Raw genomic sequence first — 26,493 nt, 5'->3', positions numbered from 1 at the left:
GATCTCTCTCCCCTACACCACCCCTCCAACCACTGGTTTCCATCCATCGCTCTACTCCAGAAATCTGCTCGGACTCCCACTCATGGAAGAATCCCTAAAAATCATTTCTCACCCCAAATCCTTCAAATATTTCCCTAAAAATGCATACCTCCATTTAAATGGTTTTGTACAGACCCTCCCCACATCATTACCCCATGCATGCACCACCACCAATGTTATTAACCCACAACCCAACAAAACATCATCAAATATCCTCCACCCCTACCCCTGTAAAATAATACAAGCTCTATTTTTCGTATCCTTGTGACAAAATGGAGAGTGTGCCGATTCAATGCTTTCATGCCTGACAAAAGAAAAACCCTGGTCACCATCCCTCCCCACCCCACCCGATTCCCACCATCAGGCGCACATGCACCACCGTCCCAATCATCCGCACTGCCATCTTTGTGCACACTCCTAGCACTCCCATCACGTATTGTACCCATAGCACTTCCAACACCAACAACAACCCCAATGCCATCACACCCGTTTGAACCCCCAACCCAAGAACACCAACCCACACAGCTCACCACCCCCACCTTAATCCACACTCTCACCCGTACCCATCACACTCAGTCTATTGCTTGCTCTCTCTGCACCTCCAATGGCAGCAGCACTTGCAGTCTTCCTTCATGCCGCCCACACCTGCTGCCCACACCTGCCGCATCCCTCATTCCGCCCACACCTGCCTGCCGCACCCCTCATGCCGCCCACACCTGAACCCCTCATGCCCCCACACCCCTCACGTCACCCACACCTGCTGCACCCCTCATGCCAACCACACCTGCTGCACCCTCATGCTGCCTACACATATGCTGCACCCCTCATGCCACCACACCTGCCACACACCCCTCATCTCACCCACACCTGCTGAACCCCCCCCCCCCTTGCTACCCACACCCCACCAATGCATGCACTGATCAGAGACCCACCCAACAAACATGATCGACTTTCTTCAACTGATTCCCCACCTTATAACAAATCCAGCAAAGATATTTATCCTTTCATCGTTTTGTCCACCAAAGCTCTTAAACCAGCCACCTCCAAGCATTTGAAACAGGAAAGACCTCCCACAGTCTCCACCAACCCAGACATCGCCCACATACACCATCCATTGCATTGTTTATAAGCGTTCGTGGATTTGTGCTAGGTCTGAGTAGCAGATTGAAAATTCAATGCAAGCAGTGTTATAGATGGTTTCACAAGAGGTGCAGTGGGATCACAGGTAATTTGGTACAAAATCTGGGATTTTCATATGTAAAAGATGTTTTCATTTCAAGAAAAAGATGGAGAACAAAAAAGAAATACTCCTGAGCTCAGAATGTTATTGAGAAAAAGTCAAAAGGTTGAAACTCAAGAATGATGTGGAATGTTTGGGTTTGCGCAAAACTGACACACTGAATCGATCCATATGGTAGAATGCCACCATTTAACCTACCCCCCCCCCCCCCAAGAAAGAGAAAATTGGCTAAAAACGTTTGTTGTTGTGGTTATTGTTGTTGTAGTTGCAGTTGTTGTAAAAGCAGCAACAGATTGAAAATTATTACTTGTGCTATCTTTTTAGTTGTGTGGTTTTACATGTGTCCTGCAAGCTTAATGATTAAAACAAAATGTCAGGAATGTTAGGTTTTGTTGGAATATTTGCATCTCAAACATCTCATTTGTATCTTAATTGCCTTATACAGTGGGGAGAACAAGTATTTGATACACTGCCGATTTTGCAGGTTTTCCCACTTACAAAGCACGTAGAGGTCTGTAATTTTTATCAGAGGTACACTTCAACTGTGAAAGACGGAATCTAAAACAAAAATCCTGAAAATCACATTGTATGATTTTAAAATAATTAATTTGCATTTTATTGCATGAAATAAGTATTTGATCACCTACCAACCAGTAAGAATTCCGGCTCTCACAGACCTGTTAGTTTTGTCTTTAAGAAGCCCTCCCATTCTCCACTCATTACCTGTATCAACTGCACCTGTTTGAACTCGTTATCTGCATAAAAGACAGCTGTCCACATCCAATCAATCAGACTCCAACCTCTCCACAATGGGCAAGACCAGAGAGCTGTCGAAGGACATCAGGGACAAAATTGTAGACCTTCACAAGGCTGGGATGGGCGACAGGACAATAGGCAAGCAGCTTGGTGAGAAGGCAACAACTGTTATGTTGGCGCAATTATTAGAAAATGAAAGAAGTTCAAGATAACAGTCAATCTCCCTCGGTCTGGGGCTCCATGCAAGATCTCACCTCGTGGAGCCTCAATGATCATGAGAAAGGTGAGGGATCAGCCCAGAACTACACGGCAGGACCTGGTCAATGACCTGAAGAGAGCTGGGACCACAGTATCAAAGAAAACCATAAGTAACACACTACGCCGTCTACGCCGTCATGGATTAAAATCCTGCAGCACACGCAAGGTCCCTCTGCTCAAGCCAGCGCATGTCCAGGCCCATCTGAAGTTTGCCAATGACCATCTGGATGATCCAGACAGGTCATGGGAGAAGGTCATGTGGTCTGATGAGACCAAAATAGAGCTTTTTGGTTTAAACTCCACTCGCCGTGTTTGGAGGAAGAAGAAGGATGAGTACAACCCCAAGAACACCATCCCAACCGTGAAGCATGGAGGTGGAAACATCATAATTTGGGGATGCTTTTCTGCAAAGGGGACAGGACGACTGCACCGTATTGAGGGGAGGATGGATGGGGCCATGTATCACGAGATCTTGGCCAACAACCTCCTTCCCTCAACAAGAGCATTGAAGATGGGGCGTGGCTGGGTCTTCCAGCATGACAACGACCCGAAACACAGCCAGGGCAACTAAGGAGTGGCTCCGTTGGAAGCATCTCAAGGTCCTGGAGTGGCCTCGCCAGTTTCCAGACCTGAACCCAATAGAAAATCTTTGGAGGGAGCTGAAAGTCTGTGTGGCCCAGCGACAGCCCCGAAACCTGAAGGATCTGGAGAAGATCTGTATGGAGGAGTGGGCCAAAATCCCTGGTGCAGTCTGTGCAAACCTGGTTTAGAACTACAGGAAACGTCTGATCTCTGGAATTGCAAACAAAGGTTTCTGTACCAAATATTAAATTGTTTGTCTGATGTATCAAATACTTATTTCATGCAATAAAATGCAAATTAATTATTTAAAAATCAGACAATGTGATTTTCAAGATTTTATTTTAGATTCTGTTTTTCACAGTTGAAGTGTACCTATGATAAAAATTACAGACCTCTACGTGCTTTGTAAGTTGGAAAACCTGCAAAATCGGCAGTGTATCAAATACTTCTTCTCCCCACTGTAGGTCCAGGAATTGTGCGGTATGGATTAAATCGACTTTAACAAAAATGTCTTCAATTAAGAATGTGTAATGAGTAAATATATAACCATTAGCGATATGTAATGGAGTTGGTGTTGCATGAAAAATGTGTATCCCGTACATTATATATTTCTCCACTTTATGCCACTTGCAATCCTGGCTGTAAATTATGCAATCTTTATCTTTTTGGACTCAGCTTGTAGTGTGTGATTCGTTAAAAAGAGTAATGTTTTGTGCTTGTCCATTATCCAGTTGGCTTTTTTTATTTGACTATGCATTTGCTTTGAGGTGCAGACCTGTCGTGCATGGTTGTTGTTTTATATATCCTTTGGTTTTCAAGTTAAATGTAAAGAATGCAAGTGACACTCAGCTGTTTTTTTTAAGAAGAATGCCATGCCCCTTTAGGTTTGCTTGGAGGGTGAGATCTCCAAACAGACCATCATGAACAGCCTCTCTCGTGGCAAACGTGCAGCTGGTGATCTTATTCCTTGGACCATCTCAGAGCAGGTATTTTCCGTTTGCGAAATCCACCGAAAACGTTTCACGGATTGTCTCGGTCTTTTCGGCATGCAACAGTAAAGGCCATGGCATCTTTTATTGATGTACTTGCTTTATGTTCCAGTTTCAAACAATGTGCCAGTGGTGATAACCCTGACAAACAGCAGGGAACACTGTCAAGCACATACAAGGTCACTTCAGTCACAGCTGGAACTCTGTGCCATTCAGCATAACTATCAAGCTGCTTGGCTTCTTGCTGTTGTGCAGTATGCATTGAAACAGCTTGGTATTTTGATTAAACAAAAATTACTAATTTGAGTTCAATTAAAGATGGTTATGGTGTACTTCTACTGAAAATGGGTTCAGCTGAATGAAAAGGCAAGCAATATATAATCCATTAGTGATCTGGTGAAAGGTTTATCGAGAATTTTCAGAGGAAAATGAAATGTCCAATTATTTTCCTAACCTCCATGATTTGTTGTCGACCAATCATATAAGAGAGAGAGAGAGAGAGAGAGAGAGAGAGAGAGAGAGAGAGAGAGAGAGAGAGAGAGAGAGAGAGAGAGAGAGAGAGAGAGAGAGAGAGAGAGAGAGAGAGAGAGAGAGATAGAGAGAGAGAGATAGAGAGAGAGAGAGAGAGAGAGAGAGAGAGAGAGAGAGAGAGAGAGAGAGAGAGAGAGAGAGAAAGAGAGAGAGAGAAAGAGAGAGAGAAAGAGAGAGAGAAAGAGAGAGAGAGAAAGAGAGAGAGAAAGAGAGAGAAAGAGATGGACCCAGCACCGAATCCTAGGGTACTCTTTAAAATCGAGTTGTACAATAACGACTCAACTTTCATTATCAAAGCATCTTTGCTTCTCACAATGTTATAAAATGTTTGGTTTTTCTTTTTCCGATAAAAGACAAGGTTTGGAGAATAATGCAATTTGGAACTACATGGCCACTTGGTGGAGCACTTGTACCTCCACCTGAATCTGGATCTTCACCAAAATGGAATCAATTAGTCATTGTCACACACCCAACCTGCTCACCAAGTTTCATCCGAATCAGTGTGCAACTCTTTTGAGATATCCTGTACATAAACAGACAGACAGAGGTGAAAACATTATCTCCATCTGTTGCAGATGGTGGAGGTAACAAAAGGTAAGCAATCAGATATGCTGACATCAGTGAATGGTAAATAGTTGCCTGTGCAACTTATGAGAGTAAATTATACCTTAACAATAATGGGGCAAAAGAAGCATATAAACATGAGCTAAAGACCGAGGAGGGGAGAGGATAAGGACAGCAACAACCGATCCAGAGGAAGATAGGAAATCACATTGACAAGAGCATCTTCTGCTAATGGTGAGAAGTTGGTGGAAATGTTTGCAAACCTGGGAACAATGACTTCTTGATATGCAAGTCAGCCAGCGATGTGAACAACTAATTTGGATACCAACGGTAAGCTGTTACATCAGACAAAGTATGAATGATTCAAATAAATTCTGCCTCGAGGCACAATGTTTTCAGCTCAAAATCCTCCTAAGGATGCATCTTCGTCATGCTGCAATTTCTTCTGTCAGGTGTTTAGGAGGGGAAAAAAAAAACCCATAAGCATCTTGTACAGTTGTGCATGATTGGGATGCTACCCTCACACCTGCACAGGTGTTGATATGGTGTTGAAATAAAACGTGCTTCAACTCGTCTCATTAATTCAGCTCAAACATCAATCTATAACTTGGAAATGAAAGCATGTATCAGTTATAAATGGAAGCTGGTGAACAGGGGAAATGTTTGACCTTCTGCCTTTTCTGAATTTTGTGAACCCATGCCAACTATATCTGTGGTGTTGTACTCAAAAGCAGGCTTTGTGAATCCGATGACTGGTATTGTATTACCAAACCCTCCCTCCCCCCCCCAAAAAGCAAGTCGTCATTCCTTTTGCGCTGTGAGGGGCTTATCGCTGCCGAGGCGGTTTCATTAGCTAAGGGGCACAATACTAGATGGGTCACCACTGATGCAGGATAGTCAAATGGCTTTTTTCCTAGAGCTTGTACTTGTTTTGTTTACCTCAGAAGGATGATGGTCTGAGTCGACCCATCGAGTGTTGATTAACGGCATGGTCGGGGCTTGAACTCAGGACGTTCATATCTTAAGCCCACACCAGGCTTGTATTTCAAAAATATATTCAAATTTGAACTGCTGCCTACAGGGAGGACTTTTCCACAAGAAAAAGAATGTAAGATCATCCATGCACACCAGAAAGTTCAGCGTCTGACTTGTCTTAACCTACAATCTCAAATCCTGAATACCCCCACAAATTCTGGTACCCATTGTACCAGAACATCATTGTTGACAACAAATGGAAAGGAAGCCAAACAACATTCCTGCTGTACTCCTTTCACCAGGCACAAAGCCAACACCAATAACCTGGGAACAAGCCTCTGTATGCATGGTCCTGATGGCCTTTACAGGCTGCCAGGATAATCAAATTATCACTTCAGGTACTGATGATCAAGGTCATGAAAATATTTTTCTCGTACCTCATATCTGTAATCCTTCACCACCTGGCAGACAGGTTTCAGAATTGGGAATCGATGTGCAAGTTCTCTGTCGTGGTGTATGGTCCAACAGTTTGATGACTATTTGCAACTCTGCAATGCATCCGCCGTCTTCACTGTCATGGGAGAATGTGTCACGCTCTTCTCTTAAGTCCCAAACCAACTGTTTCTGTTGCTCATCCAAAGAACATTGAGTTCAAAAGTGCTGGATAATAAACTTAGATCAGATTCTTCCTTCTGTGAGGTGAATAGGATCATTTTTGATGATGATCTAACATTCTCAATTGAAACTCCTGTGGTCCTTTCTTCCCATTTTACATAGCATTGCCCAGTAATTGGTACAGTTCTGTTGCTCGTGGGTCTTCATAATGAGTCCAAATTATTTTCCTGGCATTGCCATCGTCAAGTCCCTTTGGCTCTCTAAATAACTCCAAAGATGCAGACCCGGCTCAATTCCAGGAATTACTGCTTTCATAATTTCCCTTTCTGGAGAACCCTGACAAAAACCTTTATTAATCTGTCATTGTGGGGAATATAAGGCACAAAAGCCTGAGCATTTCTGATTTACCCAGTAATCTTAAAGTCCCTCCTCCAGCATGGGCCTGGATTCATTAGTTGTGCATATGTTCTGGGCCCAACAGTTAGTGGTGGAGGAGTTTGTCCTCCATGTTTGTTTGTATTTTGGTCAGTCTCCTGTTCTGTTCGTGACTCTATCCTGTGAAATAGGCATGCCAGACCACCATCTTCCTTTTCTTCGTCATATTTTAAAGCTTTTGCTACTGCCCGTACAGTTTTCAGATGAGAGTCCTCATCTAGTGATTTAATTCTTCGCCACTCTGTTACAGGTTTCAATTTCTCCAAAGTCAAACCATGGATATGACTCAATAGATCAAGTTGGAGTTCTTCTGTTAAGGGTTTCATTATGTCTGTGGAACGATGCCCCGATGTGTCACTGTCTCCCGCCGCAGAATCCCAGAGGAGCCCCCAAAATATGTTAACCCCCTTGGGTTTTACAGTCTGTGGGAGAGAGAAAAGACTCCAAAATGTGGGAGTTTGTGTTCCAGCCTATACTACCACAACAGCGACTGCAGCAGAATTCCAAGTCACATGATGCACCCACCAGACCCCCATAAGATGTATTGCATCACTTCCTCTTAACCTTAAGCTAAATTGAGTCAGTACAAGTGACTTCACTTGGAACACACAAACGTACTTCAAACGTGAAAATACTAGGTGACAAGGTCATGCCACAATATAGCCCAACCGTCATCCCATGAGGAAAACTGGTATTTACCAAGTAAGCCAGAAATGGCTGGGTATTCCTGAAGATGTACTTTCACAAACCTCGCACCAGTCTTGATACCAAATTTATAATGTGCTCAGGTCCCTCCATGATTTTGCAGACCATGAGCAGTTGAATCAAGATATCTTGATTCATGACTTGTAAGTCATGAAACTCTACTGTGATCGACTGAAGGACAAGATTTGCCAAACGAGCAACTGCAAAATTACACAAAAGCCCTTTCCCTTTCTTATTCTCACACGCATGCCAAAACAGTGCAATGCTCATGCACCACAAAATCCAAATACCATTTGACATTTGCCAAATGTCACAAAGCGCTTACTGTGATATGGCAAAGATGTCAAAATCCAAATCGTGCAGTGATGCACGTATGGTACAGGAGAAAGTGACATTTTATTTTTCCATGGTGATGGAGGATGTTTTTTTCATTTGAATTTCCACGATAAATTCTTTTTTCATTTTCAAAAATTGCAGGCCAAAGTTTGCAACCAAAATGAGAAACGGCGCTACTTGCCCAAAGCAGCAAGCCATATTTAATGGCACAGGAGATTCATTTAGATTTGGAAGTGCAATGTTTGGTGTGTCTGCTCTTAGTCTGAGGAGTCGGTGGTTCAAACCCGAACAGAGTCATACCAAAGTCTTAAAATAATAAAATGGTATTTGTAGCTTCCTTCCGTGATGCTCAGCTTTTATAAACGACAGCACACAGACAAACAATCGTAACTTGGCAATCAGAGTACAGGCTTTTATGGACCAAACAGTTTCTTCCTGCATTGAAGTTCATTGCTGGGAAACATTATTAGGGTACCCTGTGAGTACAGGGTACCCTATTGTTTTTCTTCTGTTTATTATTACGCATTATTATTATTTTTATTATTATTATTTTTCCGCCGGCATTTTGCACCCTTTTTCGCTTTAAAAATCATTTTCTCTGGAATACTAAGTCCGATCGACAGGAAATTTTCACCATAGTATGTATCTTTTTTGATAGCAAAATCACGTTATAATTATGACGTCATTGGTCACGTGGTACGGTCGCCATCTTGAAAAAAGCGATAAACTTTGGACATCTGTATCTCGGAAACCGTGCAATGGAAAAAATTTTCGTTTGATACATTTTACTAAGCTCCCTCTGGGGAACACGTGTGATTTTTCGTGACGTCATAGGTGAAGTGATATACCGGTGAAAATTCGTCAAGTAGAACGCCATATAGGAAAAATCTGAAAAATTCTGAGCATCATCTACACCAAAATTCATCGTCAAAAATGGTTTTTTTGACGTCATTGATGACGTAATTCGGCCGCCATCTTGTTTTTTAGTGTTTTTTTAAAAAAATCTTCTTCTCCAGAACGGCTGTGCAGATTGAGGCGAAACTTTACAGGCACATTCCCCCTGAGGTCCTCTTTCAAGTTTGTTAATTTGTTGTTGATACGTCACATAATTTGGCGGCCATCTTGAAAAAACCTTAAAACCTTCAAACATCTTCTTCTCCAGAAGCGCTGGTCCAATGAAGGCGAGATTTCAGAACTATATTCGTGACATGTATGCGATACAAGTTTGTTAATTTCAAAGTGATAGGTCACATGGTTTGGCCGCCATGTTGGATTTAAGAAAAATATTAAATAATGTTTTCTCTGGTATTTCACAAGCCATCAAAGCGAAAATTTGCAAGTGCCTTCCTCGCTCAAGTCTGCATACATGGTAAAAAATTTTTTACCTCAGAAGTCACATGGTTTGGCGGCCATCTTGGATAGAAAAATAGACTTTATCCGATTTACACGAAACTTCACGCACTTGTTCGGGTCGACGATGGAAAGCAGAATTTAAATTTATGATATCATAGGTCACAAGGTTCGGCAGCCATCTTGGATTGAAAATGAATAAATTTTAAAAATCTTCTTCTCCAGAAGGGCAAGACAGATGAAGACGAAACTTCACACATATATTCCCCATGAGGTCCTTTCTCAAGTTTGTTAATTTGTTCTTGATCGGTCACATGGTTCGGCGGCCATCTTGAAAAAACCCTAAAACCTCCAAACATCTTCTTCTCCAGAAGCGCTGGTTGGATGAAGGGGAGATTTCAGAACTATATTCGGGACACGTAGGCGATATAAGTTTGTTAATTTCGAATTCATACGTTAGACGGTTTGGCCGCCATCTTGGATTTAAGAAAAATATTAAATAATGTTTTCTCTGGAACCGCTGAACCAAACGAATCGAAAATTTGTAATTATCATCTACCATCGTGTATGCACGCATGGTAAAAATTATGACATCACACGTCACATGGTTTGGCGGCCATCTTGGATAGAAAAACGCACCTTTACCGATTAACACGAAACTTTACAAACGTGTTCCAATACCCAGTTGGAAGCAGAATATAAATTTCTGATGTCATAGGTCACATGGTTCGTCAGCCATCTTGGATTGAAAATGAATAAATTTTAAAAATCTTCTTCTCCAGAAAGGCAAGACAGATTAAGCCGGAAACTTCACACATCTATTCCCCATGAGGTCCTTTCTCAAGTTTGTTAATTTGTTCTTGATTGGTCACATGGTTTGGCGGCCATCTTGAATTTACCTTAAAACCTTCAAACATCTTCTTCTCCAGAACACCTGATCTGATCAAGGGAAACTTCACACCCCTATTGCACATGAGTAGGGAATACAAGTTTGTTAATTTCTAATTGATAGGTCACATGGTTTGGCAGCCATGTTGAATTTAAGAAAAATATTAAATAATGTTTTCTCTGGAACTGCTTAACCTATCGAAGCGAAAATTTGCGTCTGTCATCCTCCATGATATCTGCATACATGGTAAAAATTATGAGGTCACACGTCACATGGTTTGGCCGCCATCTTAGATTGAAGGATAAATATTAATTCATGTTTACTCTGGAACCACTACTTCTATATATGCGAAACTTCATATTTATAATTTAGGCTACATGTGAAACAAAAGTTTAAAATTTCAACCTGATCGGCCGTGTGGTTTGGCAGCCAGAATTATTTAATTATTTGAATCTGGTCGCCAGTAATCAGGAAATTGAACGCTTTGTGCTGCCCGGTTCGTAACTCGTCTGTTCCGCGCCGTCTCGAAGCAGGCCTGTGTTTGTATCACCATTAAATAATGTTTTCTCCGGCACCGCTTATCCGATAAATGCGAAACTTTGCGACTATGATTTAAGTCTCACGTTGTGTCAGTTGTGTCAAAGGTGGACGGACTGGGTACCCGGTCATCACTGCCAGCAGTTATAAAGTGGCAGTTCTAGTTATTATTATTATTATTATTATTATTATTATTACTACTGTTGTTATTATTATTATTATTATCATTCTTATTACCAGACTCTGGGGTTTAATGGTTAAAGTATCCACTCTGAGTTTGGCAGGTCGGCAGTTCAAACCTGAATCCAGCCGAGTCAAACTATATATATATATATATATATATATATATATATATATATATATATATATATATATATATATATATATATATATATATATATATATATATATATATATATATATATATATATATATATGGGTCTCAAAGTTGGGTCTTCATACAAAACCAACATTTTTTTTGTGGATTTCAACTGATCAGGTCATAAAAATTAATAGAGGTATACTCCGTTTTATGTTTGTTTCTTACAGAGCAGTTATAGAAGAATAATCTCTGAAAATTTCAAGGCTCCAGCATTAATATTTAAAAAGTTGTGGGAGTTTAAAAGTAGCCGTTCATTTAGTGATGCTCGCAACGACCATAAAAAATAGGGACACAACCACATTTTCAACCCTCAATATCTCTGAATTGACCGCATCGATGGACCTAAAATTTTACGCAGCTTAATTTTGATACCTGGGAACTATTTTATGAAAGTTTGAAGTAAATCTGAGGGGGTCAACTGGGAACATTTTCTTAAATTTGGTGATTTCAGATGGAATGATTCCAATGGCACCTTTGAAAGTGACAAGTTTTTATGCCAAAGATTAGTCACTGTGTGCATGTGACAACAATATCTCAAGCACTCCACAAGTCTGGCCTGTGTGGCAGTGTGGCAGGAAGGAAGCCATTACTCAAAAAATCCCATCTTGAGTCCTGTTTGAGGTATGCAAAAAAACATTCCAGAGATTTTGAAGCCATGTGGTAAAACGTTTTGTGGTCTGACGAAACCAAGTTGGATCTTTTTTGGCCGAATGCAAAATGTTACGTTTTGTGCAAACCCAACACATAACATCACCCAAAGAACACTATCCCTACTTTGACGCATGATGGTGGCAGCATCACGCTCTGGGGATGTTTCTCATCAGCAGGGAGTGTGACGTTTATCAGAATGGAAGGGAAAATGAATGGAGCAAAACACAGAAAAATCCTAGAGGAAAACCTGCTGCCCTCTGCAAGAAAGCTGAAACTGGTATGGAAGTTCACCTTTCAGCATGACGATGATCCGAATCACCACAGCCAAAGCTACACTGGAGTGGCTAAGGAACAAAAGTATAAATGGCCCATCCAGAGCCCCGACCCAAATCCAATCGAAAATCTGTGGCATGACTTGAAGATCGCTGTCCATTAATGCTCCCCACGCAAGTTGGCTGAGCTTGAACACTTTTGTGCAGAAGAATGGACAAATATTTCCCAATGAAGGTATGTAAAGTTGGTAGAAACCTATCCCAACTGACTCGTAGTTGTAATTGCTGTCAAAGGTGCTTCCACAAAGTATTAACTCAGGGGGATTGACACTTATCCAACCAAGATATTCGACAGAGACATGACAGAAGTAAATAGACACATTCAATTCATTCATTCCATCTGTATAAAGCAAGTTTTACTCAGTGATTTGTCCTAATATTCAACTATTTATTTGCAGAAAAGAGTTCCTGGGCTGTGTACGACAATTAACTACGCCTCGAACCCAGGGAGCACACGACCTTTGCAATTTTCAGAGAAGACGAATTGTTTGCCAATCGGAATGTGGAGTCAGCCAGTATCAGATAGCTCAGAACCTTGACATTGCACTTTCTATGATCAATCGGGTGATTGTGCAATTCACCAGCGAAGGCAAGGAATTCACACCTTCCCGTTCTGGTCGACCTGGGCCCTCAGAAAGGTGTCTTCGAGCTGTCAAGTGGTCCAATGAGAAAACTCCCCGTTGCAAGGCAGCAGATGTTGCAGAGGAGGTCCAAGTTAGCTCAAGGACTGCTGTGCGTTACCTTCATCGACTGGGCTACTATGGGAGAGCAGCTCGGAGAAAATCTCTTCTTAGACCACTGAGCATTCAAAGGAGAAAGAAGTAGGCTGACGAGAGGGCCACCAGACCCTTGGAGTTTTGGCAAACTGTCGTTTTTTTTCAGATGAGTCCCAATTTGCTCAATTTTTTGACAGTGGACGCGTATGGGTCTGGAGACTTCCCAGTCAAGAGTTCTCTTTGAACAGATTGCAGCCAACTGTCAAACGCGGTGGTTTTTCAGTGATGGTGTGGGGAGCAATCTGGAGCGCTAGTCGGTCAGAGCTTGTGGAGTGTGTTGGCAACATCAACACTACGACACACATTTCTATCCTTGAGGATGGACGTCTCCCAGTCTTCTCCACTGATCAGATGGTCAAAAACGGTTCATGGAAGATGGAGCTGCATGCCACACTACAAAAAAAGACCAAAGAATGGCAGGACAGAAATGGGATCAAGCGACTTCCATGGCCAAGTCAGTTTCCTGACATGAATCCCATTGAACACCTCTGGGCCATATTGGATCGAGCTGTGCGGAAAAAAATCGAGGAGACCAACATCACGGGCAGAATTGCGAAACCTTTTGCGTGAAGCCTGGGCAGATATCCCACAAGATAAAATTTCAGAACTCGTTAGTTCTTTGTCTGAAAGAGTAAAAGCATTGAAATCTGCAAATGGCAAGTCTACCAAATACTAGTGTAATGTGTTAAAATGGATCAAATGCTCTTCAAATGTTCAATAAATAAATTCTTTGAAAATCATGATGTCCATTTACTTCTGTCATGTATCTGTAGTTTTGTAGTTTTTGATTAATTTTCCGTAACTTGGAAAATTTGTTTTTCACTTGGAAGCTGTGAGTTACGATTTGTGAAGGTGGAAAAAGTCTGATTTCAGGCTATAAGGCAACAAAATGTGAAAATTTTGTGAGGGGGGTGTAGACTTCATATAGGCATCTTTTATGACGTTTTTCCATGTTATGTTGTTTGTGCTTCTGTTTGAACATAAAATCAATTACCTCTGCCACCGAAGGTGAAGGACGTTGTTTTCACCCCTCTGTTTTTTGTTTGTTTGTCTGTATGTCTTTGTGCAGGATATCTCAGAAAGTTGTGGACCTATCCGGATAAAATTTGGTGGGCATGTTGGGTGTGTGACGAGGAAGAATTGATTCAATTTTCGTGAAGATCCAAATCCAGATCTGGATATGAGAATTATTTAATTCTTACAAGAGATTCTTCACCAATGAGAGATGGGGCCAAAAACAATATATAGCATGATTTTTCATAAATGTATTGGGCCAGATATATTCTACTGGATCAGGCATTACGTGGCAGAGGTATGCGCTCTACTGAGTGCCCTTGTAGGTGCATGTGTGTTGATAGTATCCTGGGTCAGGTCATAGGCACAAAAAATAAAATCCACCCCTCTCCCCACTGCAAAGTGGAGGTGTGGGAGGGTAGAAGACCACATACGATTTTCACCTTTACACATGCAGCAGTGCAAGTGGTTTACTCTGACCACTTCTGTAGATGGGGAATTATCAGCCATGGCACAAAAATGTATTTTCCCACCTCCCCCACTTGATGCTGAGCATTTTAAAGGATAGAGCAGAGACAGGCAACCATTGCACAGGCATTTCTGGGGCTAATGATCTCCTCCTGTGTGTAGGTTTCTTTTAATGGGACTCGTATTTAATTACTTTGATAAATTTAATGTGCGTCTATTTTTTTTTCAGTTTCAAGATCCTGACTTTGCAAGTCTTTCTGGAGGCAGGGTTATCAGAATTGCTGTGCATCCAGACTATCAGAGGGTAAGATTACTTCAAACCTTTCTAAAGATACTGTATATGCCAATATATTGTAACGGTCGGCCAGTCGCTCTGGTTGCCCAGTTCAAATCCTGTGAGTATTGTTAAAATGACCATAGAGGTCAGGTGAGTCCACAACTCTGGGTCGGATCACGGCCTTTTACCTCCGCTACCATAACTGTTGAGCCACCCAAGCTCTACGCCAATAGGTGACCATGTGACCAATTCCAATTAGGCTGGCAGTTTGTGCATGTTAAAGATCCTACAGTGTCCTTTGTGAAGAGTAGGCAAGCTATCACCTGCACCATTGCCAAATTACAAATTCTTCCCTAACCCACAGAGTGCACAGCAGCAGGACTTATTAACTATCAGGACTTCAAAACAACTGAGCAATAACCTGAATGACTGGATCCATGATCAAATGCTATGATGATGATGATGATGATGATGATGATGCCGTATTTCCCCTTGAAGGAATTTTGGACCACTCTCTTCCAGATGGGTTATGGCAGCCGGGCTCTGCAGCTCTTGCAGATGTACTATGAGGGAAAGTTTCCTTGTCTGAGTGATGAATCGGGTATTGATGTGCCTTCAGAAATTGAGACTGTGTCCAGTGAGGTATGTGCTTCATTAAAAATAAAAATAAAAAAAATTTTCATCAAATTTTTCTTTCTTTTGTTATTTTTTTATTATTTTTACTTTGTTGTCTTCCTTATTAGTCCTCTTGCTGAGCTATCTCTGGAAGTGACATTTTGTTGTGTTTTTTTTTTATTTTCAACACTTCTTTCTGTTTGTCCCAAATGGGCACCGGTTTCCTTCTGCCATGAACCTTTCAGGCTGTGAGTTTGCTTGAGGAAGTGGTGGCTCCACGAAAGAACCTGCCTCCACTGCTTCTCAGGCTTGAAGAACGCCGCGCTGAGAAACTGGACTACCTGGGAACATCTTTTGGCCTCACTGCTTCTTTATTTAAGTAAGTGTTTCAAGAAACATTTGCATGTCAGCATTTTGTTGGTTTTTCTTTCAATTGACATGACTGAGAGAATATGAATCTTGTGAATTTTTTTGCAGCATTAAATTCTTGTTTTCTTTTTATTTTATTTTGTTTTCCCACCCTCAGGTTTTGGAAGAAAGGTGGCTATACCCCCGTGTACCTCCGCCAGACGCCAGTGGGTTTTTGTTTTTTTTTAGCTTGCCTGTCCTCACACCTCTCCCAGCCAAAATTATTTACCTGAGTGAAAATGGTAAAAAAAATTATTTTAAGTAAACAATAATTATTGACTATTTTGAGAAGTGAAGGAAGACCTGCATTGTTGACATGTTTTGGTGGTTCCCATAAATCGAAATGGTTTGGAGAAACGTATTCTTGATTTTTTTTTTTTTTTTCCTCCTGCAAGTTTGACCTTTGGTTCTAGAGAGGTCCTTATCCCAAAATAATTAAACTCACTCAACCATGTTGAGAATGAACATCTTATATAATCTACTCTGCCGGATGACGCACATAATGTCATTGTGCATGAAATGGCAGTTTCAGACTCGCGAGGGTTGATTGTAGTAAATGTTGTTTTCAAATCGAACCTTGGACCTAATAACAATTAAAAAAAAAAAAAAAAAACATTCTAAATGATGTGTGAAATTGATATTTTCACAGATAAATTTTGCTATTTTTATGCATTTGAGGATTGATTACGATGGCATGCCAATGAGAAAAAACCTGGGTTAGAGTACATTGTTTTAGCCAATAACTTAACTCTTGAATTTTCAGCAAAGTTCTCTTTTGAATGCCCACCCCTGCCCCTCCACACTCACTTTTTTATTTCACTCTCAAAGTGCAATCACAGTTTTCGGTGGTGGTAATGCGAGTTAGAATTTTGGTTTGTCTCGAACATTATGTGAATCATTTTGGTGGAATCACCGAGCTCACATTTTCCACGTTTGAGTTTATCTTCAATTGTTTGAACACCAGACAGAATGTACTTTCATTGTGAAAAATATGATTACTTCTTTGCTGTAAGTGGACACATTTCTGCTCCCAATCTATTTTGTGTTTGATTCTGCCTTGACATAATTTTGTCTTCTTTTTGGCAGAATGATTTGACTGGAGAACATTCATGCGTCATGTTGAAGACTTTGAATGATGATGAAGAAATCGAACACAGGAATGATTGGCTGTTGGCATACTGGAAAGGTAATACAGGTTTTACTTTCTTTGTTGGGATTTTAGAATTTCTTATAGGATGATCTACACCAGTTGCATACATCATGATGCAACAAAACCAATTTGCATAAAAGTTTTTTAAAACTGTACTTTTTAATTCCTGAGTCTTGCAATGTGGTGTAGATCGCGATACAAGTGTGCAGAGACAAACATTTTCCATGTATGTAAGAGCACAAGCTAATATAAATATATATATATATATATATATATATATATATATATATATATATATATATATATATATATATATATATATATAAAATATATATTATATCTTCAATCAGCCGTACCTCCTGACTTATGGTGAGCATCGCCATGGATTGTGTCTCCTCTGGTAAAACCGCATATTCCGCACAGAGCAACGGTCCGTCTGCCACCCAGACGATTGTCGCTATTAATGCAAACCATTCAACTCGAAGGCTCGTGATGTGATTGGCAGGCAAATTGAAACCTTGAGTTTGACGAGCACCCCACCCCCCCCCACCCCCGATCCCCATTGGACACATTCCTACACCAAAGCATCACCTCCAACACAGAGGCTGAGGCCTCACAACTCTGTCAAACAAACAAGGATTATATGGCCAACATCAGTATCAGTAAAACATCAAACGGAGCCAATCTTCCAGATTTCGTGCTTATTTGCCTTCATCAGGATGGCATACCTGTGGTCAAGTGATTCTCATTCTGCTTACAGGGGAATTCGGGCATTGCGTTTCTCCAAGCCCGTCCCTCGGTGTACTGCAGTGAGAGCAGAGGGTGGTGGGCTCTTCACAGAGGAGTCCAAAGGGAAGGCCCACTGGGCTGGTTACTTTGAGTGGCTGTACCATGCTGATCCACAGTTGTCAAGTTGGATGTGAGGGGTGTTACTATCCCTATTGCTGACCCTCCAATCAACTGTGGCTGACCCTTCATTTGTGGAAACACGGACTGCGGTGAACCTGTTGAAATGGGGTCAAGCTCCTGGCATCTCTGGCATCCATGCTGAAGTTCTCAAGGCTGGTGGAAATGCTGTACTCATGTCGTTGCATGCAGTTTTCTCTGCTCTGCCTGGAACACAGTCATCATCCCAACTGACTCGAAGAGGGGCCTTGTTGTCCCTCTGTGGAAAGGGAAGGGTAATCGCCAAGACTGCAACAACTACCGAGGGGTGACGCTGCTCTCAGTGTCAGGCAAGGTCTTTGCTCGGATAATTCTTGATAGCGTTCGCCACCATCTGCTTGAGCATCAGCATCCAGAGCAGTCAGGCTTGACACCAAAGAGGCCACCGATTGACTGTATCCTTGCTCTTCGGGTCCTTACCGAACGCAGACGAGAGTTTCGGCAGGGGCTGCTTGCAGCCTACATTGATTTCTTTAATGAGTTTGATTCATTGAATCAGGTTGCCCTCTGGAGGATTCTTGGTCTTCGTGGGGTGCCACCAAAACTGATCAATCTGATGTCTGAATTATACTCTGGTCCTGAGAGTGCTGTGAGATGTGGTGATACCATCTCTGACTTACTTTCAGTTGTTCCTGGAGTTCATCAGGGGTGTGTACTAGCCCCCACACTTTTCAGCACTTGTATGGACTGGATTCTGGGGAGGATATCAGAGAGATGAAGCTGTGGTGCATCGTTTGGGAATGTCAAGATCTCTGACCTTGATTTCGCAGATGAAGCAGTCATCTTTGCGGAGACTCTGGATATCCTTTTGGGGGCCCTCGAGGTGCTGGATGAGGAGTCAGAGCCGCTGGGATTATGGGTTTCCTGGGTCAAAACTAAGATCCAGGCTTTCAATGACATCTTGGATGCTGCTATTTTGTCTGTATTTGTTCGTGGTGAGGATGTTGAGTTCGCAGAGGGATTCACTAACATTGGCAGTGATATTCATGTCTCCGCTGGTATCAACAGATGTCTGGGTCGGGCTTGGGAAGTCATGGATTCACTGGATCATGTGTGTGGCACTGTCGGTACCTGTGCAGGAGGACGAAAGGCTGAATCTTTAGGTTTTTGTTGCTTCCAGTCTTGCTCTAATCATGTGAGACTTCGACTCTGACCAGGGATCTGAGATGGAGATTTAATTCCTTTGGTACCAGGTCTCTTCTGAGAATCGTGAGCTATCGCTGATCAGACTTTGTGTCCAACGAGCAGTTGCAGAGAGAGACTCAAATGAGATTTGTTACCTGCATAGTCAGTGAGCATTAGCTGTAGCTCTTTGGACACGTGGCTGATTTTCCTGACGCTGATCCTGCTCAGCAGATTCTCTCAGCGAGGGAACCTCATTAGTGGAGGAGGCCAATGGGCCGACCATGTTCCTCGTGGTTGCAGCAGGTTGATCAGCATCTCATGGAGATGGAGATGGGCCCGGCATCTGCTTGGGGGATAGCCAGACTGAGGCCCTTGGGGCACTAATTTGTACCGGCAGAAACTGGATGAAGCGACACGCTGCTCTGGCACATGCTCCCATACCTGACTTGACCTGTATGTGATGCCCAAACCACAACATGATTGCATGGATCTTGAGCCCATAACCTCAAAAAATATTGTTTTTTGACAAAACCCGAGTTGCTTGTTCACTTGCATGTTCAATCAGTTTATGTTTTTGTTTTTTTTATAATAAAATTACAGTCAAAGCTCGTTACTATGCCACCCGTCGGGACCGAGCAAAAGTGGCATAGTAGCGAGATTTTGTAAAAAACGGCCTTATTTTCTCAAGTTACCCATCTGTAGTTAATCTTTAGACAAAATTTATTCCAGCAAGTAAAAGGCACGACTGTTGTATAAGCTAAGCGAACGGAGAACATACACACACTAACAGAGTTCACACACTAACATATGGCATGGCGAGAAATTCACGACACACAAAGCGTTCAAGAATCGTCGGCTGGCGCATCTTCTTTCGGCGGATCTCGTGCATCTCGTTGTCTAGCCGATCGCACGCTTGCATCACACCGGGCTTCCCACTTCTCTGCTGCATGAACTTCCGGATGGTGCTACAAGCGCGCTGGGCTTCCTCGAACGGAACGATTTCCTCCTCGACAGTTACCTCGTCATCTTCGCTTTCCACCGGCTCCTCACTGCACAGAATCTCCTCCGCAATCTCCTCCAGCGTGAAATACCCGCCAGTCGCGAGGCGCTCGTCGGCTTCGAGAAAGTCAGACAGCTCGATCTCCTCGTTCTCGTGCATCCTTTCCTCGGCAGGCAGAGCTTCCCAGATGTCGGGCAGCTCCGCATCCTGTGGCTCAGTTTGGATCTCCTCTTCGATGAACTTGGCCTTCGCGAAACAGTTCCTGATCGTCGACTTGCCGACCTGCTCCCAAGCACGCCGGGCGACGTGTAGAGCGTCGAGCAACGTGAACTTGAACTCCTTTCCCTCATCTATGGCCTCAAGCCGGCGGCATAGCAGGAGCTTTTTGTAGTGGCGCTTGAGGTTCTCTACGATTCCCTGATCCATTGGTTGCGAATTGGCTGTCGTGTTGGGTGGGAAGAAGACCAGTTGGATATTGTTCAGCTCGAGCTCGGGAGGGTGGCCAGAGAAGTTATCGAGACAGACCAGCACTCTGCGTCCCTGCTGGCCGAGTCGTCCGTCCCACACACGCAACATCTCCTCGAAAAGCTCCGCCGTCATCCACGCCTTTGAGTTCGCCTTGTACTTGACCGGGATCTCTTTGTTCTTGAAGTCACGGGGTTTCTTGGAATTGCCAATCACCAGAAGAGGGAACTTCTCGCTGCCGCTCATGTTTGCCCCAACCAGAAGAGTGATCCTTTGCTTGCTTTTCTTTCCTCCAGTACACCGCTCTCCCCTGAAAGCCATGGTCTTGTTCGGAAGCAGCTGCCAGAAGAGTCCAGTCTCGTCCAGGTTGAAGACGTCGTCTGCGGAGAACTGCCCGAGTAAGGGCCGGAGAACCTGTTGTTGCCACACAAGAAGGGATTGCGAATCCACCGCTTCAGCTTCGCCCTGCACTGTCTTGAACGTGATGCCATGGCGCTTCTTGAAATTGCCCAACCAACCGTCGCTCGCCATGAAGTCTGTGATGTGCATCAGCTCGGCCAGTTTCATCGCCTTCTCCTTGATCAGATCGCCGCTGACAGGCACATTCTGTCCTCTTGATTGCTTCAGCCACATGAGCACTCCCTCATCAAGCTTTGGGTCATGAGCCTGCGTCAACTTCATGCGCTTCGATGGAAATCCAGCTTTGATTGCAGCCTCGATTGCATCCTTCTTGCTGAGAATGCCCTTCACGGTGGTTCTCTTCACTTCGACACCCCATTTCTTGCTAATCTCCCTGGCCAACTTGGACTGATTCGGCTCCTTCTTCGCGGCATCGATGATCTCCTTCTTCTCCTTCAGCGTAAAGTCGGTTCGCTTGCGTTTCTGAGCTGACATTATGGGCTGAATTTGAAAAAAATGATGTCACTGTTGTACGTGTGCCTGCGTGTCTGTGTGTGTGCTCGCGCTTTTTTGTGTCTCGTTGTGCGTGTTGTGATTGGCTTGTTGTGGCTGGCATCGGGGAGAAGAATCGCGTGTTTTGACACAGTCTGACTATGCGCGTACGTATTGAGTTATGTTGTGCGCAGCTGGACTGTAGTTCGTCGCTTCGCCTTTGGACGTGAGTGTGATAATCGAGCACTGCGCAATACAGACTTTTTCACGACTCGTGCCTTTTAACAGTCACACAGTAGTGGCATGGTAGCGAGAGTAGGGGGTGGCATATTAAATTTATTTTGTATTGAATTTTGTCGGGACTGAGCAAAAGTGGTATAATAGCGAGAGTGGCATAGAAGCGAGGTGGCATAGTAACGAGCTTTGACTGTATATGCAATTGAGATTCATCAAGGAATCAACCAAAATTGTGGGGACGGTATTAGGGGGGGAGGCTCAGTAATGACTTGCATCACATGATACCTGCTTTCCTTATCCACATAGATAATATACTTTGCATCACCTTTGCTAAATAAAATTATATTATTACTGAGGCAATCACCTCGGTGAATCATGTACTTGCAAAGTAGTGACAGCTTTGCAGTACAAGGACACTGTGTGTTTCAGTGTGCCTTTTACAAACAATTATATGTTGTGTGGGATGCAATACTACAATGAACTGTATTGTCATTTCGCTAGATGTGACATCATCGCATACACACAAATGATGTTGACTTTGCTGGTGCTTATAATCACTTTTTACCATTTTTTTTTTACATCAAAGCCACAATTCCGGCAATCTCCAATCTCTAATCAAAAGCACTCTCAAAACATTTTGGTGTCGTTAAGTGATGTAACGCTCCTTTTCAAATATGGATGCAACAAATATTAGAGCATGAGTTATGCTGAACAAAATGTATTTGAGTTGGCATGCTTGCTATTCCCCTCTGAATCTGAGTGTGCAATACGATGACCAATGCATTAAATTACAATGTACTTTCTTGATTCGTCCATTGTCTACTGAAGTCTTTGTAGCTCATGTAAAAGCATATATAGCAGTCTGCTCATATCTTTTTCCTCCATCTAATTTGTGTACAAGCTCAACCTTCAGCTTGAGAATGCTTTAATATATATATTAGACCAGCCCTGAGTAGAGCACATATTCTCTCCTTGCACGCTCATTTTTGAGCAAAGATGCCAGCGTCAACTGAACACACTACTATTATGGCCCATATACTCATGTCATCCATGCAACATATTATGTCTCATACATTGCCATGAGCCATAACTTTATTGATTGATCATGAGGATATTTACCGACCACTTTTTTGCATATTTAGACTAAATTGTGTCAATGAAGATGAAAATATTTTTAAATTATATTCCCCATGGTGAGTTGGTCATGTGTATGAAGTTTGCCATCGATCTGTTTAGCGGTTCTGGAGAAGATTTTTCTTTCTTTTTTTTTTTTACATTTTTATTTTCAATCCAAGAAGGCTGCCAGACCATGTGACCGGTGAGGTCCTAAATTTAATTCTCCACTCCCATCGGGTTGTAGATTAGATGAATGAAGTTTCGGCTTTTTCAGATGAGGATTTTGATCCAATCAATTATGGGAAAATATTCTGTGGTCTGATGAAAGGAAAATTGAACTGTTTGACCTGAGTGCAAAGTGACATGTTTGGCAGAAACAGCACAGCTCATCACCCATGTAAACTCCATCACTAACCGTGAAGCAGGGTTGTGGGAGCATCGTGCTATGGGGATGCTTTTCAGCAGCAGGAACTGGGAGACTTTTAAGGATAGAGGGAACAATGAATGGAGCCAAATACGTGCAAGTCTTTGAGGAGAACCTGCTTCAGAGTGCACACACGTGTTGCAACAGTCTTGCATCACCTTCGGGGCAAGACTAAAGTCCTTTTTAGGTCATCTCTTCGAGCATGACCTAATAATATGGGTGTCGATGTCCTTCGATCCGTCCGTCCGTCCGTCCGTCCGTCCGTCCACAATGAAGTTGAAGCGGGAGATCTGGTCATTAGTCATGCTGATAGAAGTCAATGAGACGTACACGATGGTATGACTTTCAAGGTCACCGAAGGTCAAGGTCACGAGACCTTTGAAGTTGCGAAAATGACGATTTTCAAATTCTATCTCCTCCGCCATTTCTCAAGCGATCTTGAATTTGATTGTGGAATATGAATCTATGGGACAATATCTAAATTTGGTCGGGCCGGATTTTCGATATTTGCTTTCGCTTTCGTGTCACGTGACTTCAAAGTTTGCAAAAATTGCCCTACCTTCAGGAGGCTCTCTATTCTTTACTGGGCATGGTAAAAGTTAGTGAATGGTGTCATTGCATAGCAGTTGACGTTGTCTTTCATGTCCATTCGAAAGAATACCGATATCTTCGAATACGTACACGTCACGTGACTTTGAATTTTGCGAAAACTGCTTCATGTAGTTGCAAAATGACGATTTTCAAAATCTATCTCCTCCTACATTTCTTAAGTTATCTTGAATTTGATTGTGGCATATGAATCCGTGGGACAATATCTAGATTTGGTCGGGCCGGATTTTCGATATTCGCTTTCGTTTTCACGTCACGTGACTTCAAAGTTGGCCAAAAATCCCTCCTGACCCGAGAACACTACACCCTAGTAACAGGAACTCATGCTTGTTTCTCGCAGAGATGACCGTCACTCCCGCACAGGTGTATTTTTCAAAATGTATCACTGTGCAGAATCTCATAAAGTTCAATGAAAGACGATGTAAATGCATATTAAGAATGTGACCTTAAGTCCAGGACCTTGCACTGCCCTAAACACGGCCTTGATTGCTTGAAAGTTGGTATCCAGCTCCGTTCAAGTTTCCCATTTCAAATTTTTTATTTTACATCTCAGAGTTGACTTGTATGCATGTGAGCACACTTGATGTGGTAACGCAAACAAATTCTTACCGTTTCTCCATCAAAGTTTGTGATGTTTTTGAGTGTACCTTAGCAAACTTCAGCTTATACAAAGTATGTATATAGTCATTATTTGTGGTGTTTTTTTGTGGCAGGGGTGAGGGGTGGGTGGTGGAGGGGGGGGAGAGAGGGAACAGAATATAATCTTAAATACACAGTGGCAATGACAATACATTTAATGACGAAGTAAATCTTCAAGACTGCACCTGGATTCTGAGCCTTTGTTTCGTAGATTGGAGATGATGGGATGCAGGTGGAGTGCCAGTCTAGAATGGGGGAGATGGACAGGAAGCAGGCATTTGCAGGAATGTCTGCAGCCAGGGAGAGATGGGTGGCAGTGAAAATGGATTGAGCAACACAAGTTCAGTTGGTGGAAGGTTTATGAGATTGCCAAACTGTCTGTGTTTTGAGAGCTGCGCACAGTTTGTCCTGGTTTCTTGCCATGAGATATCCATGATGCCCAGAACCTGTTCACCACATCGACGAACATGATTCCAAAGCCCTGGCTGAAAATTACGACTCTTACTTCAAGGCATTGCTTACAATGTCCTATACACTGATTGTCTGAGTAGTGCCAAGGAATCCTCCTCCTCCTTCGTATGCAACACGTGGCTGCGGGTAGCATCATTGGCTGAGGGCACGGCTGTGCCTCTGATGCGATGCCCCTATTACCCGTACACTGGCACTCATTTTGCCAACCTCGGAAGGATGACAGGCTGAGTCAACCACATCCATCCATCCATTGGGACCATACTCTGTGCAGAGTGTTGGTGCTGCCTAAACAGTCTCCTTGGCTATTGGGCACGATCCTGGACGGGTTGCCACTCCGACACAGGATACCAGCAAGCTGGCACTCATTTAGCCGACCTCGGAAGGATGACAGGCTGAGTTAACCCCACCTGATATTAATTCAACAGCTGAGTGGGATTTGAACTCAGCATCCTAGGATTCCAAGCCTGCCACCCGAACCATTAAGCCAACACCAGGCATAGTCAACCACACCTGGTCGACAGGGGCTCAACCTCAGGACCCTAAGATCCAAAGTCAGCCACCCGAACTGCGAAGCCAACACCAGGCTTCTACTAAAGAATGATACTGCCCCAAAGAGGATGTCCGGTCACGACCTGCTTTTAGACACATTTTGATTCGTGTTCTCCACAAGACAAGTCACGAGGAAAAGGAACCTTCTGTAAAGGCCTCAGTTTGATGTTTGTTGTTCCAACACCCTTTTAATGCAAGAAGATTGGAATGGAAATGGTTTATTGAAAAAATATTCATTGCAGCCAAGGTTGAGTTGCGAATATTTTACAAGATTACATTAAAAAAAGAAAAGAAAATGTAATTAATATTGGCATTTTGAGAATAGCGCATTTTCTCGTGTTCACAGAATGTAAACAATAAAAAAAACAACTTTGACTTTGAAATTTTTGAAAAAATTCGATTTTTTTTTTTTTTTTTTTACAAAATCAAACATCGGCTTCCGCACTTTTATGCGCACTATAATCAACCTCTTTGTCAAAAATTTTCAGCCCGATCCGTCAGAAACTATGACTAGTATGTAATTATATAGCAACCACCCATGTCACCTACCGGCTTGTTATCCTGTCTGTTTGTCTGTCAATTGCCTACAGGTCACAATTTTAAACCGATCTCCACGAAACTTGACTCGACCATTTACCACATGGTAGAGTTTGTCATAAAGAAGAAGCCTATTGTTTTTGAGGTCAAAAAGTCAACATAGTCCAAAGGTCAACAACTAAGGTGGAATTTCTAAAATCCTCAATTTTCATCCAATTGACTTGAAATCTGAAGAGGATTTATATTTCAGGTCACTGAATTCAACCACCAATTATTTTTGAGGTCAAATTTGTTTCATGGATTTTGCAAGTATCGTGCTCTGTACGATGTCTTCTTGTTTGTTTGTTTGTTTGTGAACAAAATATCTCAAAAAGTTGTGGACGGATTCAGACAAAATTTGGTGGAGAGTTTGGTTATGTGACACAGACAAAATTATTAGATTTTTGGTGAAAATCCGGATCCGGATCTCGATCTGAGAATTTTAAAAATGATTTTTCACCATTGAGAGAGAGGGCCAAAATGACACATTGCATGATATCTTGAAAAGTTGTGGACGGATTCAGACAAAGCTTGGTGGGCAGGTTCGGTATGAAGCAAGACAGAATTGATTC

The 26,493-nt window shown here is 42.6% G+C and overlaps 1 protein-coding gene across 4 annotated transcripts in view; it reads left to right on the top strand.

Annotated features, from left to right (window-relative positions):
- The window catches only part of NAT10 (N-acetyltransferase 10), a 208,476-nt gene that overhangs the window by 96,625 nt on the left and 85,358 nt on the right, over positions 1-26,493 (top strand). For all 4 annotated transcript variants that reach the window (XM_085884185.1, XM_085884186.1, XM_085884187.1 and 1 more), the window contains exons 17-22: positions 3,760-3,861; positions 14,654-14,728; positions 15,224-15,343; positions 15,562-15,695; positions 15,843-15,891; positions 16,811-16,910. In XM_085884185.1, coding sequence (XP_085740311.1) covers positions 3,760-3,861; positions 14,654-14,728; positions 15,224-15,343; positions 15,562-15,695; positions 15,843-15,891; positions 16,811-16,910 — 580 coding nt within the window. The remainder of the gene's footprint in view (positions 1-3,759; positions 3,862-14,653; positions 14,729-15,223; positions 15,344-15,561; positions 15,696-15,842; positions 15,892-16,810; positions 16,911-26,493) is intronic.

Source organism: Eptatretus burgeri, chromosome 6 (assembly GCF_056783735.1).
Source record: "Eptatretus burgeri isolate ZD-2024b chromosome 6, Ebu_testis_v1, whole genome shotgun sequence".
In the NCBI taxonomy this organism is placed as follows: Eukaryota; Metazoa; Chordata; class Myxini; order Myxiniformes; family Myxinidae; genus Eptatretus; species Eptatretus burgeri.
This window is presented reverse-complemented; position numbering and strand designations above follow the sequence as displayed.